The 15882-nt window shown below is 40.7% G+C and overlaps 1 protein-coding gene across 2 annotated transcripts in view; it reads left to right on the forward strand.

Annotated features, from left to right (window-relative positions):
* The window catches only part of kcnc3a (potassium voltage-gated channel, Shaw-related subfamily, member 3a), a 102446-nt gene that overhangs the window by 80130 nt on the left and 6434 nt on the right, over positions 1 to 15882 (forward strand). Inside the window, exon 4 of one of the 2 annotated variants that reach the window (XM_031827110.1) lies at positions 8474 to 14626. The exons of the other annotated variant lie outside the window; for it this stretch is intronic. Coding sequence (XP_031682970.1) covers positions 8474 to 8619 — 146 coding nt within the window. The 3' untranslated portion in view covers positions 8620 to 14626. The remainder of the gene's footprint in view (positions 1 to 8473; positions 14627 to 15882) is intronic. 2 annotated transcript variants of the gene reach the window in all.

A 15882-nucleotide genomic window follows, 5' to 3' on the forward strand; every position in this document is an offset into this window, starting at 1 on the left:
CATTCTGAAATCTTGCTCTGATTTATCATCCAAAGGGTCCCAGAGATAACATGAAGTGTCGTTTTGTTAGATAAAATCATTTTTCATATCCTTAAGGTCCATATAGCATGCACAATCGATTTTGTATTTCCACTGGTTCAATTTGCAAAGAAAGGAATCTGTGAATCTGTATTCCTCAGAGATCCTAGAATGTAACAAGACTTCACTATATCGTTAGGGGTGTAGTACATCCTATAGGACACCATATTTGGTCAGAGAGCGATGCCTTCATGGCACGCTGATGATGCGGGCGGTCTTCACTTGAATGACTGTATCTTTGTCAAATAAGCACCAATCGGGGTCAAATAAAGCCAGTTAGATAGCCAGTGAGCTGGGCTTTACGGGAGTATCTGGAAACCCTGTGTCTGTGGCAAAATGTAGGTGCTACCCTTTTGAGATAGCATGCCTTTTCCTTTTGGACCAAAATTATAAGAATATTCAGAGTTATGAAGTTATGAAAACTGATTGTTTTGCAAATGTTGAACGTATAATAAGGCAACTAATACTGGAAAAGCTAATTCAAAGTCCAAGTATACAGATTTGACAATATTCTTGCAGAAAAATGTAATATGATTGCAAATGTCTTTCACGATTTGCCCATTTATACCTAGGTGACATCACACTAAATGTCCTGCAGCTTGCTCATACTTCAAGTTATGCGTCTGAACATACACTGCACATACACTGCTGCCATCTTGTGGACACCATCGGAATTACAACCAGAGTGAATGCTGGAACTGGGACTTTTCTCTTGCATTTCAAAGATGGTGGTAGAAAAAAAATCTGTTGTTTTGTTCTTTGTAATTTCTTCTACCAGATCTATTGTGTTATATTCTCCTACATTCAATTCACATTTCCACAAACTTCAAAGTGTTTCCTTTCAAACGGTACCAAGAATATACATATCCTTGCTTCAGGGCCTGAGCTACAGGCAGTTAGATTTGGGTATGTCATTTAGGCGGAAATTGAAAAAAAGGGGGCTATCCCTAATAGGTTTTAAAGAGCTGCACTGTTAAGATGTAGCGGCAGGGTAGCCTAGTGATTAGAGCGTTGGACTAGTAACCGAAAGGTTGCAAGATCGAATCCCTGAGCTGTCCTTCTGCCCCTGAACAGGCAGTTAACCCACTGTTCCTAGGATGTCATTGAAAATAAGAATTTGTTCTTGATTTACTTGCCTAGTTAAATAAAGGTTTTAAAAAAAGAGGTTACTGTGCATTTCAGTAGTGATGAGAATCCGACGCTTTCTGAAGGCTTTGACACTTTCACCAAATAGTGCTGAAAAACACTTCATTATCTGTTCACAAAGTTGCATCTCCTGGTCAGCAATAAATAGCAGCGTATGATTATCATATCATATAAAGTCTTTCTTTCTCTAATGTTTTCATCAAAACCCCTATAATCAGTTGGAATACCAGCCTCACATCTGTCATCATGCTTCAAGTTTACTATTTTTCATAATCTGAATCTATGACATTATTTAGGATGCTGAAGACAGAAGCTTATACTATACCAAATAAAACAAATGATTTGAACACCAGTGTAGAAAGTGTGGTTTCACACAAAACAATTTTCTAAATAGTGTGCCTTCAACAGGATTTGACCTCATACCCTCACATCCCTGAATTGTTCCCTACTCTACCTGATAAATTACTGGTCAGATTAAAATATTTGTACAAAATCATTACTATATTTGTAATTAAAGTGTCCAGTAGAGGTCAATGTTTGAAAGCAGCTTAGAATCGAAGAAAGCACCGGAACCACAGCGAAATCACTGGGATCTCTCATTTTGAAACTTACGGATTGAAAAAAGCACGGAGTCGAACGAAGCCTCGGACATCATTGTTGACGTACCACTGTTAAAGGGATGCACGCATCGGCACACTGCTTCGAAGTTAGCTGCTTAGCAATTTCAACGCATGCCTCGGGGCTCCGGTACCAAACGTAGCATAACTACATTTCACAGTAACTTAATGGAAATGAGTTTGGCTCGAAGTTGCTTTGAATTCTGCGTTACCTAATTGGCAACCAGTTAAAAAATCACAGTAACGTAATAGCCAGTAACTTCTAGTAACTCACTGACAACTAACTGCCAGTAACTTACTGGCACCTTAACTGGCAACCTAACTGGCAGCCAGATGTCAGTAAGTTATTGTAAAGTGCACAGGAACTTAATTGCAGCCAGTAGCTCACTGTACCTTCCCTGAACCTTTCTGATTACAAGATAGCGTATAACATTAGGTGACAACTACTCAGCATTCTTTGTGGTGAGCGCACTTGGGAACCAGCCTCACCTGGCCTCAACCTCTTGGTTGGTAGCAAACTGACCGTCCTGTCACACCATCAGGTCAGTGAGCATGACAGAGGTCGTCCACAGTAAGTTACTGTGAATTGTACAATAACTGCTTGCAGCAAGCTAACAGTAAGTTAAGGAAAATTAAACATGAACTTCCTGATGAAAAACGGCCATTAAGTTACTGGGAAATGCACAGTAACCTCTTAACAGCGCAACTCTTGATTGTCACAAGCTCTTACAAAGATGTAGAACTGGGACCGGACAAATGAGGCGCTCAACCTTCATCTTCTTCCATGATGTCATGCACAAACAAACGTTTAAGGGCATGTCGTTACCTACTGTGCTGGAATCAATCATGATCTGTCCAATTCTGTACTACCACGAAAATAAAAACCAGATAAATCCCTACTAACTTCTTCCTCACCGACTCCCAAAACCCCCTACCCCATTAAACTCGACCTATATAATACTGAAACACTCCACCCATAGGATTGTTCAGCAGTAACATCCCCCAATGTCTCTTTTGCGGTCTCCACAATAACCTTAAACGGCAGGGTAGCCTAGTGGTTAGAGCGTTGGACTAGTAACTGGATGGTTGGAGGTTCAAATCCCTGAGCGGACAATGTACAAAACAGGCAGTTAACCCACCCTTCCTAGGCTGTCATTGAAAATAAGAATTTGTTCTTTAACTGACTTGCCTAGTTAAATAAAGATCAAATAAAAACCTGGCATTAACCTTAAACCTGTGTTCTCCCCCCGCACAATTACAACACTTAACCTTCACATTGCTCCCACATTCACCGTAATCATGTTCCCCTCCACACTTGACACATCTTGTCCTTCCTTTACATGTCCCATTCTTTGACATTTAAAACACTGCAATGGGGACGGGACAAAATCTCTGACATTGAAACTAAGGAATCCTCTCTGTACTTTCCCAGGCATAACCTTCTCAAACCTGAGCAGCAATGATAGGCTTCACTTCTTTGACCCTCTTTCCTACTGATCAACCTTTTGGCCTCAATCACTCTTCCTCCCCTTCACATGTTCTTTAATATTATCTGTGGACATAGATATCAGGACTACAGTGATGACTCCCCTCAATGTAGCATAATCACCAGGGACATGGCTTTTAATCTTCTTCCCATTTAAAGCTTTTCCATTTTCAGAATCTTGTCTTGCTGAGCCTGTCTACCACACAATATTAACAGTCTACCATTTCCAACGAACCAAGCTAATTTGACCTACATTTTTTCTCTACGGCATTAGTTAGTCAGGTAGGGTGTGAATGAGGCCCTGTGGTCTTTCCACTCCGACTCATTATTACTTTTGCTTCCTACCTTGGAGCTCTTTATGCTTTCTTTACTAAACGCGCCGCTGCTTTCAGTATCATGATCTCTCTTCTTCCTATGTCTTTCCACTACAGACCATTTCAGGTCCTTGACCCTCATCCTCCCGCTCCATACCATCGGGACTGACACCCATATTTCTTTGCCTTCCAGCACAGCTGTTGCATCATCAACTTTTTCTCCATTTCGTCTGCACTACTCGCCACCATTCCGACTCCTAGACACCACACATTACACCTAGATGATTGCACCGTTTTTCAATGTCTGCACTCATTGAGCAGCACACTGCACTATGCGATAGTTCTACCTCCTCAACCTTCATCAACATAACGATAAAACCTCTTCAACTGGTACAATACTTCCACTAACAATTGGCAGAAATACAACATATTTTAGACCATGCCCCCCAAATATGCTAATTTTCCCCGCCAGCACATTGCCCCCACATACATTTCAATGTGCAGTGAAAGTAAGGTAAACAACAAGTCATTTAAAAAACAATTACACCTTAAATCAACTGTAAAAAAGCAATAATTGAAAGTTAACACGCACAAAATGCGTATCAGCCAATGAAAAGCGTTGATTTAATTGCATGTGACCGAATGCTAAGTTGTAGCTGGTCCCATCAGATAACATGGTACAAATGAACCCTATGCGAACTTCAACAGGTGGTACTGATTATGTCCTGGCACAGGTGCGTCAGACAATTAAAATTGTCGAAGCAGTTGGAAGTGTCCTTGAGATAACTAATTCTAACAGCATGTTCATGTTCATCAAAGCAATTATCACATGTATTTGACTGACTGGTCAAATTGCTCTCTGTGTCAAGTGCCTAGTCCACGTAATTGTTGCAGATTGTGGCAAGGGTTTGAATCTCACATGAGTTTCCCCCATTTGAAATGTTGATTTACATGTATTGTGTTAGTGTGCAGTGCTTGAATTGGACTAAAATAGGTGCCGGTACTCATTTTGGGTGCCAGTACTGTTTATATTTAAGTGCAGGAACTGTACAATACTTTTGAGCTAATATTTTATAAGGGTTGCAGTAGAACATTTTGAGGTGCCGGTACTCAGTTCTGGTGAGCTCGTGCCCAAGTGTTATTGTGTTGAAAAGGGACGTCTACAGCCAACAGCTTGAAAATGAAGATTATGAATGAATTTGAATATGGAGCTACCTCTTTCTTCAGCCTTGCCCACAAACACATACAAATCGTATTGCATCGGCTATATTACATGGTCGTGTACACGTAAATGTAGGGCCACAACATTTTATAGGCTACGCGTTATTAGCATCATACACTTCATCGCATGCGTTTTGAATCGAGCATCAAGGACCGGCAGTGAACAGGTTTATGTTGTTGTAAGGACCTCATTTATATTTTCCCCGCGAAAGCACATGGATGTGTGTGAAACTCGTAAACAACAACGTGTGGTGTTCGTTTTAGCTAGTAGCCTAATCAAAGATGCATCAGTGCAATATTGGCACACAACATTTTGTTACAGTAGTAAACCTTGAATTTGCAGGTTTAAAATATCCCTCTAGTGGCCAGGGTTGACCTATTTTAAAGAAATGACATTGGTTGGTCGATATAAAGTCTAAGATCGTTCATAGGCTGATGAAGAAGTTGTGCCAGGACATAATCAGTACCATTTGTTGAGGTTAGCATAGGGCTAACGTGTGCCATGTTATCTGATGAGACCAGCTACAATTTAGCGTTGATGTTCTTCATGAGAGGGTTCTAATTGGAACTCAAAAGGTTTCCCCTACAGAGACAAATCAAAGGGTTCTACATGGCATCCAACAGTCATTCTGAAAAGTACCTTTTCTCTCATGGCTAACTACTGTACCAGGAAGTTTGAAAAGACAGGATGAGTGGGCAGGGAGCTTATATTCATGAGCTCGCTTTGACTGACAGCTCTTTGAAACTCCTATGTCAAGCAACTTGGCTGCAGTGAGCAGTGTTGCAGTAAAATCCTCTCAAACTAATTTAGTGGTTCACTAAGCAACTCAAACAACATTGAAATTGCATTAATGATATAATTTTTTTAAATATATATATACATCTCCCGTTTGGCATGTCTCTTGTGATGCGGTTCACAGCTGCACTGACGGATTTGTTGACTTGACAACTGCATCGCGGTTTTGAACGCCCCCTCATCTTCTAAACCATGGCAGTCATTCTGAATGCAGACTGTGGGAATCCTCTCTGGTTAGATTCCAATAGGAATTATACTTCACTTTGTAAGTCAGCATAATGTGCCTTGATGCTGGTTTTGATTTAGCTGATGCTGGTTACCAACAAAAACACAATGAAGGCTGGTCATCAGCGAAAACACAATGGAAACACAACGAAGGCTGGTCTGCCAGGATAACCAGCTAGACCATGCTGGTCAGACCAGTTAGATCCTACTGGTCGGCCAGCAGAACCCAGACCATGCTGGTCAGACCAACTTGACCAGCATCTGACCAGCACTGACCAGTATAGACCAGCATGAACCAGTTTGAAATGTATGCCGGTTTTTTTTCAGCACGGCTGCAGTTTTCATTCAGACTATTGATGCTGTATTTTAAGGGTAGATGTGGTTTTACAAAATCAAAATATCCAATGACAATGTCTGTGAGACGGCGTAAACCACAGCGTGGTTGACCTTTTATCTGTGATTGATTGAATCGGATCCCAGGTTTATGTTTGATGACATGTGATGTGACTGCCTTTCCGCCCTCATTCATTCCTAACCCAGGGCCACATTCTCTATTATCAGTAATGATGAACAGAAAAAAAAGTCCTTCATGACAACAAAAACAACACAAAGAAAGTACACATTAGGAGGAGATGTGGCTGCTTTGAGTTTAGAGAACAGAGGATGGTCAAACCGATCCTGTTATGCCACCTAACCTGACAATTATACTGCTTGGTCAGATGTGTTGAGGTTTATATCCACTTTTTCCTCTAAATTGTATCTTGGAAAAGAGCGACTCACTCTTAAAGGTGGGGTGTTAGATTTTCGCTTGCTTTTAAAGGGGTGGTGTTAGATAACGGTCATGTTCCCCTGCTCAGACGTTGCTGACGGCACAGTCAATGACGTGGCATGCAACCATTGGTTGATGCATGTAATGTCCGAGCATAGTAATGTGACTTTTCGATCACTCTTAAAGGGATGGTGTTAAATTTTGGCTCACTCTTAAAATGTGGTATTGGATATTTGGCTCACCCTTGAAGGGGTGTTGTGGGATTATGGCAGATGTAACAACATCTTGAGCTTGTGTCAAACCTTGATCTATTTTGCTCTACCTGGTCATTCTCCAGGGTATTGACATCTGTTCTCTAAAAATGTCAAACAGACCTACACAAGTTGTAGGAAATGCTGAGGAAGTAGTGGCAAAAACGGCATTCTGAACGCCATCGCAATCACTAGTTGGGAGTAATGCAAATTCGAACACTAATCTGGCATAATAATATGTGCATAGAGGCTCTCCACAACATGAAAAGGTGCAAAAACTGTGTTTTATGTTTACGTTCTACTACATCCCTGGGGAAGAAGGTAGCCTTGGACCATGAGAGGGAATATGGGCCTGCATTCACAAACCGTCTCAGAGTCGGAGGGCTGATCAAGGATCAGGTCACCTCTGCACATTCAAATATTATCCTATTCATTTTATTCGTTATGATGTAGAAGGTCAAACTGACCCGAGATCATTACTACTGTGACGGGGGCTCCGAGAGGAAGGTGTAAATGGTGAATAAGGGGAGGCAGCCAGGTTCGGTTGGGCCCGGTGAAGCTGTCAGTGTTTTATTAAGGTCTTCCACCACACACGCACGCACGCACACACACACACACACACACACAATAAATGTTCTGCTGATGTTTCTGTTCCCAAATCCTGACGACTTCACCAGGTCCAAGTTGGTCACGTTGTTGTTATTCTGGGGAGGTGCTGAATAGAGCTTTGACTGTATGTACTGTTGCCCTGTCCGTCTGTCTGTCCCTCTGAAGTCCGTCTGTCTGTCTGGAGGATTAGAATTCCGTGTTGGAGGCTAAAACATCTGGATGCCGAGTCTGCCCTCTCTCTTTCTCAATATCTCCCTTTTTTTCTGAGAGACACATGAGTGTACTTCCCTCTCTTTGTGTATGCCAGAGGGAGCTAAAAGTCACTGGAGCTTGACACCAGCTGTTTTATCCATCAGTACTCTCCCCCCTACTATATTCTACTGTACTCTACAGTGCTGTAATCTACTGTGCTGTACTGTGTATGCTGACACTACTGACAGAGAGCACCATTTTGTATTGATGTGGCAAAACTTTGATGCCATATTTTCATAACTCATTTTCCTGTTTTGTCCTGTCTCTCCCGTCTGTCTGTCTTTCTCTCTGTCCCTTGTCTGTGGCCTTAACACTTGATTTGGATTTTTGGTTTGACTGTTGATTTGGTATGATTTTATTTTATTGTTTTTGTTTTTGGAAACCTATTTATTCATAACAATCGCTATTCCTTGCTATTTCTAATCCATCATATATTTTAACGCGACATCTTTCTCTGTCATCCAAATGATATCCATATCCTCCTTAAACATGAAAAAATAACATAATAATCATTAAAACATTTAAATTAACCACAAACATTTATGCAATTTTACTTTATTTTGTACCAAATGTCCTGCATTTAAACTGTTTTTAACCCTAAAACTACTTTTCCCAAAAACACCACTGTTAACTTCTGTCACCTCTCCGGTAAACCCCTTGACCTCTAACCTAATGTAACCCTCTAACTATGATAACACGGTCACCACAGCGACAGGCTATGAGAAGTCTCGCAGCCTCAATAACATTTCGGGCATGTCAGGAGCCCCCATGCGCCTCACCCCCATCACCAACCCTTTCGAGCCCCCGGGAACCAACCTCCGCCGCTGTCACTCCCCCATCCCCTCCATTTTGTAGCGTCATGATGTGGAGAAGCAAGCCAACAAGTCAACTACAGAAGGAGCATCAGGAAAGAGAGACATACCAACACCACTGTAATCCTAGTGCTCCCATTTATATTAGTCCAATAGTGATAATGATAATGAGCTGTAGGGGGTGCCATTTAGCCACATGTAATAATGCTCTATATTGAAAGCCAGGTAGAGGGGGACATGCAGTGTATAAGAGACTTAGAATGAAGAGAAAAAATATCCACTATGACTACATGCACTTTCCCACCACATGCGATGTGCAATATGTTAAGCCGAAGCAAAAATGTTAAGAGGTATTCAGCGTTAGTCTACAGCAATCTAACGCCTGTTGGAGCAATGAGAACACACATCACCACACACACATACACTCTCCCTCGCTCTCTCTCTCTCATACACACACACACGTATACTCTCACACACTTGCCTTATTAACAGGGATTGAGTGTAGGTTAGTGATTTGGACTGATAAATAATGTAGTGAGCTACAATAGCAGGCCTCCCTGTATTATAGTAAATGTGTGCTGTTCTTGCACTCCGTATTGCCACTAATCCTAAAGAGCTCCTTAGTCAAATGAGACTTGTTCTGATACTCTACACCCCCACACGACATCAAGCCTCAACAGCAAACCCATCCACTCACTCACACACACGCATCGCTTGTATTTGGGATGAGGAACACACTTACAGTAACTAACACCAACAAAATATCGAATATATATTAAAATGCATGCATTTGTTTTTTTTGAAGAAGAAAAAAAAATCGCACAAAGAAATTCTTATATTTAACAGAAAATCTTTGAAAAGAAAAAGAGGCAAGCCCAAAGTAAGAAAATTATTTTTTAGTAGCACCCATAAAACAAGCCATGTACTGGTTAGTGTAGATCTCCCAGGGGAGATGACTCAATGGACCGTTAAATGTGTTTCCGTGTGCTGAAAGTAGACTGTATCACACACACAGGCACACACATACACACACTTATAGAGACTCACGACCGATCAAACAGCAATGTATCATTTTAAAAGCTGGGGGTGCTAGAGAGTTGTACTATACTAGCATTCATTCACTACTACAGTTATTATCATTATCATTATTGATGTTATCAGTGCCATGTAGAGAGCTGGAGAGAACGCAAAGCGTTCTGGGGCTTTTGTGCAATACACAGACTCTGATGAAAGCCTGAACAACGGCCATCAATGTTTTAAAGAAGATATTCCGAATAGCATCCTAACCCACAGAGAGGGAGGACATAACAAACTATTTTTATAATGGTTTTGAGGATTAAAGGGCAGAAGGGATGGATTCTCTCTTCTTTCTCTAGGGGGCGGGGTTAGGTGTGGTAGAGAAGATGGGGTGGGGGTGGAACTCTCATTCCCATTGGTCGGGAGCAGTGAAAGGGGCCATCGAAGCAGGGATCGGTATTTCTCATCATTGACCATATACCGGCCCTACCCGCCCTCCCTGCCCTCTTGTATGCAGGTGCATGAAATGAAGCTTCTTTCTCTTTTTCTAAATATGGCTCCTCAGAAATCAAATCTGTACACATATCAAACTATACCTTTCAGTCTGCACATGTCAGTGTCAGGAGGGTGTGGCTATAATCAGAAGTGGCTTCGGGTTACCCGTTAGACAAGAGATCAATTTCGGTCTTTTTCCATCTTCATCATCGATCTCCCTTCACTTCCTCAATCCTTTGTTGTCTTCCTGTATCGAGCATTTCACCACATCGCCACACTCACAATGACTCCTATGATTTGAGTGTAGTGATTTTTTTTTCAGTTTTCTTTTTCTCTTTTGTCCTTTTTGACCCCCCCCACCCCCACCCCCCCCACCCCCCACCTCTCCCGGTCCTGGCTGCTGAACCATCGCTCCTCACAATAAAAGAGGGCACCGTGAATGGAGGATGGACTGACAGCGCTTGGTAGAAGAACAGAACGAAACAATGATCAAATTAACAAAAAAGGCAACATACATATATAGAAATATGCAATGTATAGAAATATATTTGTATCTATGTATAGTTAATCCTATGGAGATATGCTGTATATCTGTGGCGTACATGGGACTTGTGTGGCTTTGAGCACACAGACATGCATCTACCTTTGGTCCAAGATGCAAGAGTGCCAATTTATCAGAAGGGAGGGGGGGGGGGGGGGGGGTGTTGAAGGAGGACAAATGTTTTCCCTCCATACCAGACATCAGAAAAAAAGAGACCAAAACTTCCTAAAATCCCAATTTCTTTTGACATTTTGTTGAAATCTAGAAGATGACGAGGTTATAGTGACAATGTTTTAAAAAATATATATATATCTTGATATACCCAATGTCGATATTTTAATTATTGTCACTCTTATGGATTGTATATTTTCATTTTAGTGGTTGATTTACAGAAATGTTTATTTTTGTATTTTCCGATGTTACTGTCGATTTTATTATTGATATTTATTGGCATAGAATGTTGCCGCCTATTAAGGTAATGCGTATGTCTCTAACTGTTCGTATCCAGTTCAGTTGCTTGAAATGTGTCTGTTTGATTTGACGTGATTTTTTTTTTTGGGGGGGGGGGTTTGACCTTCCCATCTCTCCCCGTCCTCATTTCTCACTCTGCCACCTGCTCCTCTCTCGCTAGAGACAGAGGGTTGTGTAAGGACTGAAGGTGAAATCTTTTCACATTTCGTAGAAATGGCATTCTCTATGACTCACATTAACATTAGCCTTATACAGGTGTGGACTGTATACACTCTAGATAGTGTTAAGCTAAAAAAGCTATTAGGGCAACCTCGCTCAGCGATCGAAGCAAAAAAAATACAATTAGACAAAACCCTTAGATAATTCAAAGCTCCGGACTCGTTCGGTTGAGAACTGTGTCCTCTACAGGCTCAAGTGATGCTGTGAGTAGGTTTGACGTTTTATTAGTATAAAATATGAACTGTTGTTGTGAGTCACGTGACATAACTCCATATCTGCATTTCATATCTGCACATATCCAATAGTAGCCCGAGTGCCAGCTGATTTGTGCTCTATTACCAAGTCCTTGTCACTCATTGTCACATCAAACATGTCATGTTTAGCTTGCCAATGACATAGGAGTTGGCTAGACAGCACAAACAGATCTGGGACCATGCTAATTCAATAGTAGTGGGTGAGAAATCCGAAAAGCCTTCATCTGTGTAGTTTGAGGTGGGAGTGACAGGGAGGGTGAAAGCTTGACCTATAACTATGGTTGGGGTGGACTCCATTTTGATTGCAGTCAATTCAGGAGATGCATTGAATCTCAATTCATTCATTGAAAATCGGTTGTTATATTAAATGTCGGATTTGTTTCAATGAATGGTTTGGATTTTTATTCACCTCCAGAGTTGATATAATATAAATGGAATTCACCCCAACTTGCACTAGTACTCTACACCCAGAGTAATATATATGATAATATAGTTATATATGGTAGTACACACAGATATATTCCCTATACATGGTTTTGTTGACACCCAGACACCAGTCTACAAACTACCAAATCTATTTTTTCTAATTGTCTCTCTTCATCCCTACATCCCTCCCTTCCTCCCCCGTCTTCTCCTTTGATCTAGTGCTTTGGGATTTTGTTCTTGTATTATAGAAATTCTTCTTATACCTGTTATTGGTCCAAATGTTCTGTACAGTTGTAAAGTTTTGACTTATTTCAGTCTTCATGGGGTTTCCATTGCAAGCAATAAGGGATTGATATGTCTATATCCATTATCAAGGAAATGTGATTTGAGAAGACATCAGATTTGATCATAAGCTTAATGAATGTGTATATATTTACTGTATATATTAAGTGCATATGAATGTGTATATTTCTATACACATAACATATAGACTAACAGCATGCTATTAGGGAAAAAAGCACTCGCCCCTCACAGTTTTGCCTGAGAAGAGTTGGGCTTATATATGCATGCTAAGATGTTCTAGGGTGGAAGAGACCATTGGTACCCTAATGGGGAGGGGGTTTGGGAAAGTTTTATTTTTTAAGGATTCGGAAGGGTAACCAGTGGTCTTGTGTAGCCGCTCTGTTATTTCTTATAGACCTTACTAGACTAACTGGTAACAATAATTACTTTATGATTTATCATTTTTGTTATCTTTTTACAGAGAACTATTCTGAGAGCTCAGTGCTTCTCAGGTATATGCAAAAAGAAGCAGTAACTGTGAATTAATACTAGAGAAAGAAATCGACGACTTCCTTTTTCCATGTTAATCAGAACACGTCCTCAAACCTCCCTTTCCCTCGGTGAAAACCACATCGGCCAAAGCCCACCCAAACCTTACCGACTTTTCTACACACTTCCTCTCCTCTCTGTTCTCCCTCTCTCTTGTTCCATCAATCCATCCTGTTCTGTCTTGTCCCTCTCTTGCTTGAAATATCCTGAGATACAGTACATACCCAACATTTTATGGGTTTAACGTTTGAAACGATACGATAACCTCCACTATGTGGAGGGAAAGCTCACACAACTTTTGCATTATTAGTGACATTTTTTGTTGTTGATAAACTAATAACCTGTAACCTGGGATATAATGTGCATTACTTCGTTTCGCTACACCTTGTGGTTACATATTAGGACAGTTATTGAGTCATAGCAAATAGAAAAACTAACCTTGACTGTCACGAACAATCTACAAATAGACTATACTTGCCCTCTGGTGGTAGAATTCACACGTAACCAACCGTAGGCTACAGACATGGATGACTCATTGTTGAGCAAAAATGCTTATGCTACTTCCTTGTGCATCCTGCACATTCTTTAAACTTAGGTCGCATCTGAAATGGCACCCTAGTCCCTATACCGTGCACTACTTTTGACCAGAGCCCTATTATAGGGAATAGGAATATTCAATACCCACTGGGCACAACGTGGAATAGACATTGAATTAACATCTGTTAACATCAACGGGTAGTGAATCCCCCCCCCCCCCCCCCCCCCCCCCCCCCCATTGTCACTGGGACAGGAGGGTGCTGCTCTTTGACAAGCAGTAGGAGGTGAGCATGTGACATTCTAGAATGGATCAGTAGAGGTTGTTGTGATAGGTGGTTATTTTGCTCATTTTTGATGGTTTAGTTAGTGGGTTCAGTTAGTTGAGTGATGTTCAGGTCTGTGTATCATAGCATATTTTTGTTCAATCATTGCTTCAGACACTTTTTTTTTAACCAATCCTAAGAAAGGAGAAGGACTTTTAAGATGCTGAAATGGAGGATGTTTTGTAGTCTAGCCAACAACTGACGTAGAAATTAATTGAATAATATCATCAGTGCAATGTTTTTTTTGACGACACCTCTGTCTTCCCCCTTTTCCACGTTTCCCCTTCCGCTCTCTTCATCAGTCTCCCTCCGTTCACAACTCAGGTATATCTCTCTCTGTGTTGCTTTAAATCAGTGCTTCCAGACGTAATGTCTATCAGAGCCGAACAGAGAGAAGGTTTGAAATGTTTTGCTTCCTCTCTACTGTATGTATGGACTTGTAAATATTGTATGTGTCCTGTGTTCTCATCCCAGCTCACCTATGTACCCTGTTATGTGATTCTGAGGTTGTTTGGTCCCTCCACTCTCCTCTCTCTCTCCGACACACACGTTTCACCCCATCTCAACCTATCCACTTTCTCCTATCATTTTTTTGTATTGGTATTTTGAGATGTGCTATCTCTACTGCTTCCATTACAAAACCCAAAACTGAAACAACAGACTTTGGGGAAATTAAAAGTCCCATAAATGTTAAAGTTTCATCTCCCCTAAAAGTGGATTACAAACGTCTCCCCAGGATAGGAGTGGACAGAAAAAAAGGACAGAAAGACTGTCAGATGTTACATATAATGTTTGTTTTTTTGGGGGGGGGGGAGTAGGAACTGTATATTTAAAAAAAGGATTGTCATCAAATGAAGAACCATGAAATGGAGGACAATTTGGGGAAGAAAGAAAAAAACTAAATGAGAGGAGGAAGTAAGCTGATCACTTCTCAGTGTAAGAATGTGTTTTGTGTTCTGTGTGCTGTTTCGCTCTGTGCTTCGTGTGCTGTGTTTTCGCAGTGTGTGTTTGCGTGTGTGTGTGTGTGTGTAACAGTGTTTTGTGTTGTGTGTGTTTCTGTGCTTCGCTCTGATTCATGTCAAATGTTTTCCTCCATGTTGCCTATCTGTTTGTGTAGGCTGTAGGATACATACAGTACTTTCAGAAAGTATTCATACCCCTTGATTTATTCCACATTTTGTTGGGATACAGCCTGAATTCAAAATTGATTCAATATTTGTTTGCTTCTCATCCATCTACACACAATACCACATAATGACAAAGTGAACCCTGTTTTTAGATTTTTTTTGTTGCAAATGTATTTAAAATAAAATACAGAAGAATTTAATTTACGTAAGTATTCATACCCCATGAGTCAATACATGTTAGAATCCTTTTTGGCAGCGATTATAGCTGTGAATCTTTCTGGGTAAGTCTCTAAGAGTTTTGTACAACTGGATTATACAATATTTGCAGATTATTATTTGAAAAATTGTTCAAGCTCTGTCAAGTTGGGTTGTTGATCATTGCTAGACAGCCATTTTCAAGATTTTCAACCTAATTTAATCCAAAACTGCAGGCCAGTCAGGAACATTGAATGTTACCTTGGCAAGTAACTCCAGTGTATATTTGGCCTTGTGTTTTAGATTATTGTTCTGCTAAAAGGTGAATTTGTCTCCCAGTGTCTGTTGGAAAGCAGACTGAACCAGGTTTTCCTCTAGGATTTTGCCTATGCTTAGTTCTATTCCATTTATCCCCCCCCCCCCCCAAAAAAAAACAAACTCCCTAGTCTTTGCCGATGACAAGCATAACCAAAACCAGATTGCAGCCACCACCATGCTTGAAAATATAAAGAGTGATACTCAGCGATGTGTTGGATTTGCCAAAAACATAGCATTAATTTCTTTGCTAAAATTTGTGCAGTTTTACTTTAGAGCCTTATTGCAAACAGGATGTATATTTTGGAATATTTTATTCTGCATAGGCTTCCTTCTTTTCACTCTGTCATTTAGGTTAGTATTGTGGAGTAACTACAATGTTGTTGATCCATCCTCACTTTTCTCCTCTATCAGACACATTCAACTCTGTAACTGTTTTAAAGTCACCATTGGTGACTCTCCGGAAACTGAGTTAGGAAGGATCCCTGTATCTTTGTACTGACGTTGTGTATTGATACACCATCCAAAGTGTAATCAATAACTTCACCACGCTCA

This window comes from Oncorhynchus kisutch, linkage group LG6 (genome assembly GCF_002021735.2).
Source record: "Oncorhynchus kisutch isolate 150728-3 linkage group LG6, Okis_V2, whole genome shotgun sequence".
Classification (NCBI taxonomy): Eukaryota; Metazoa; Chordata; class Actinopteri; order Salmoniformes; family Salmonidae; genus Oncorhynchus; species Oncorhynchus kisutch.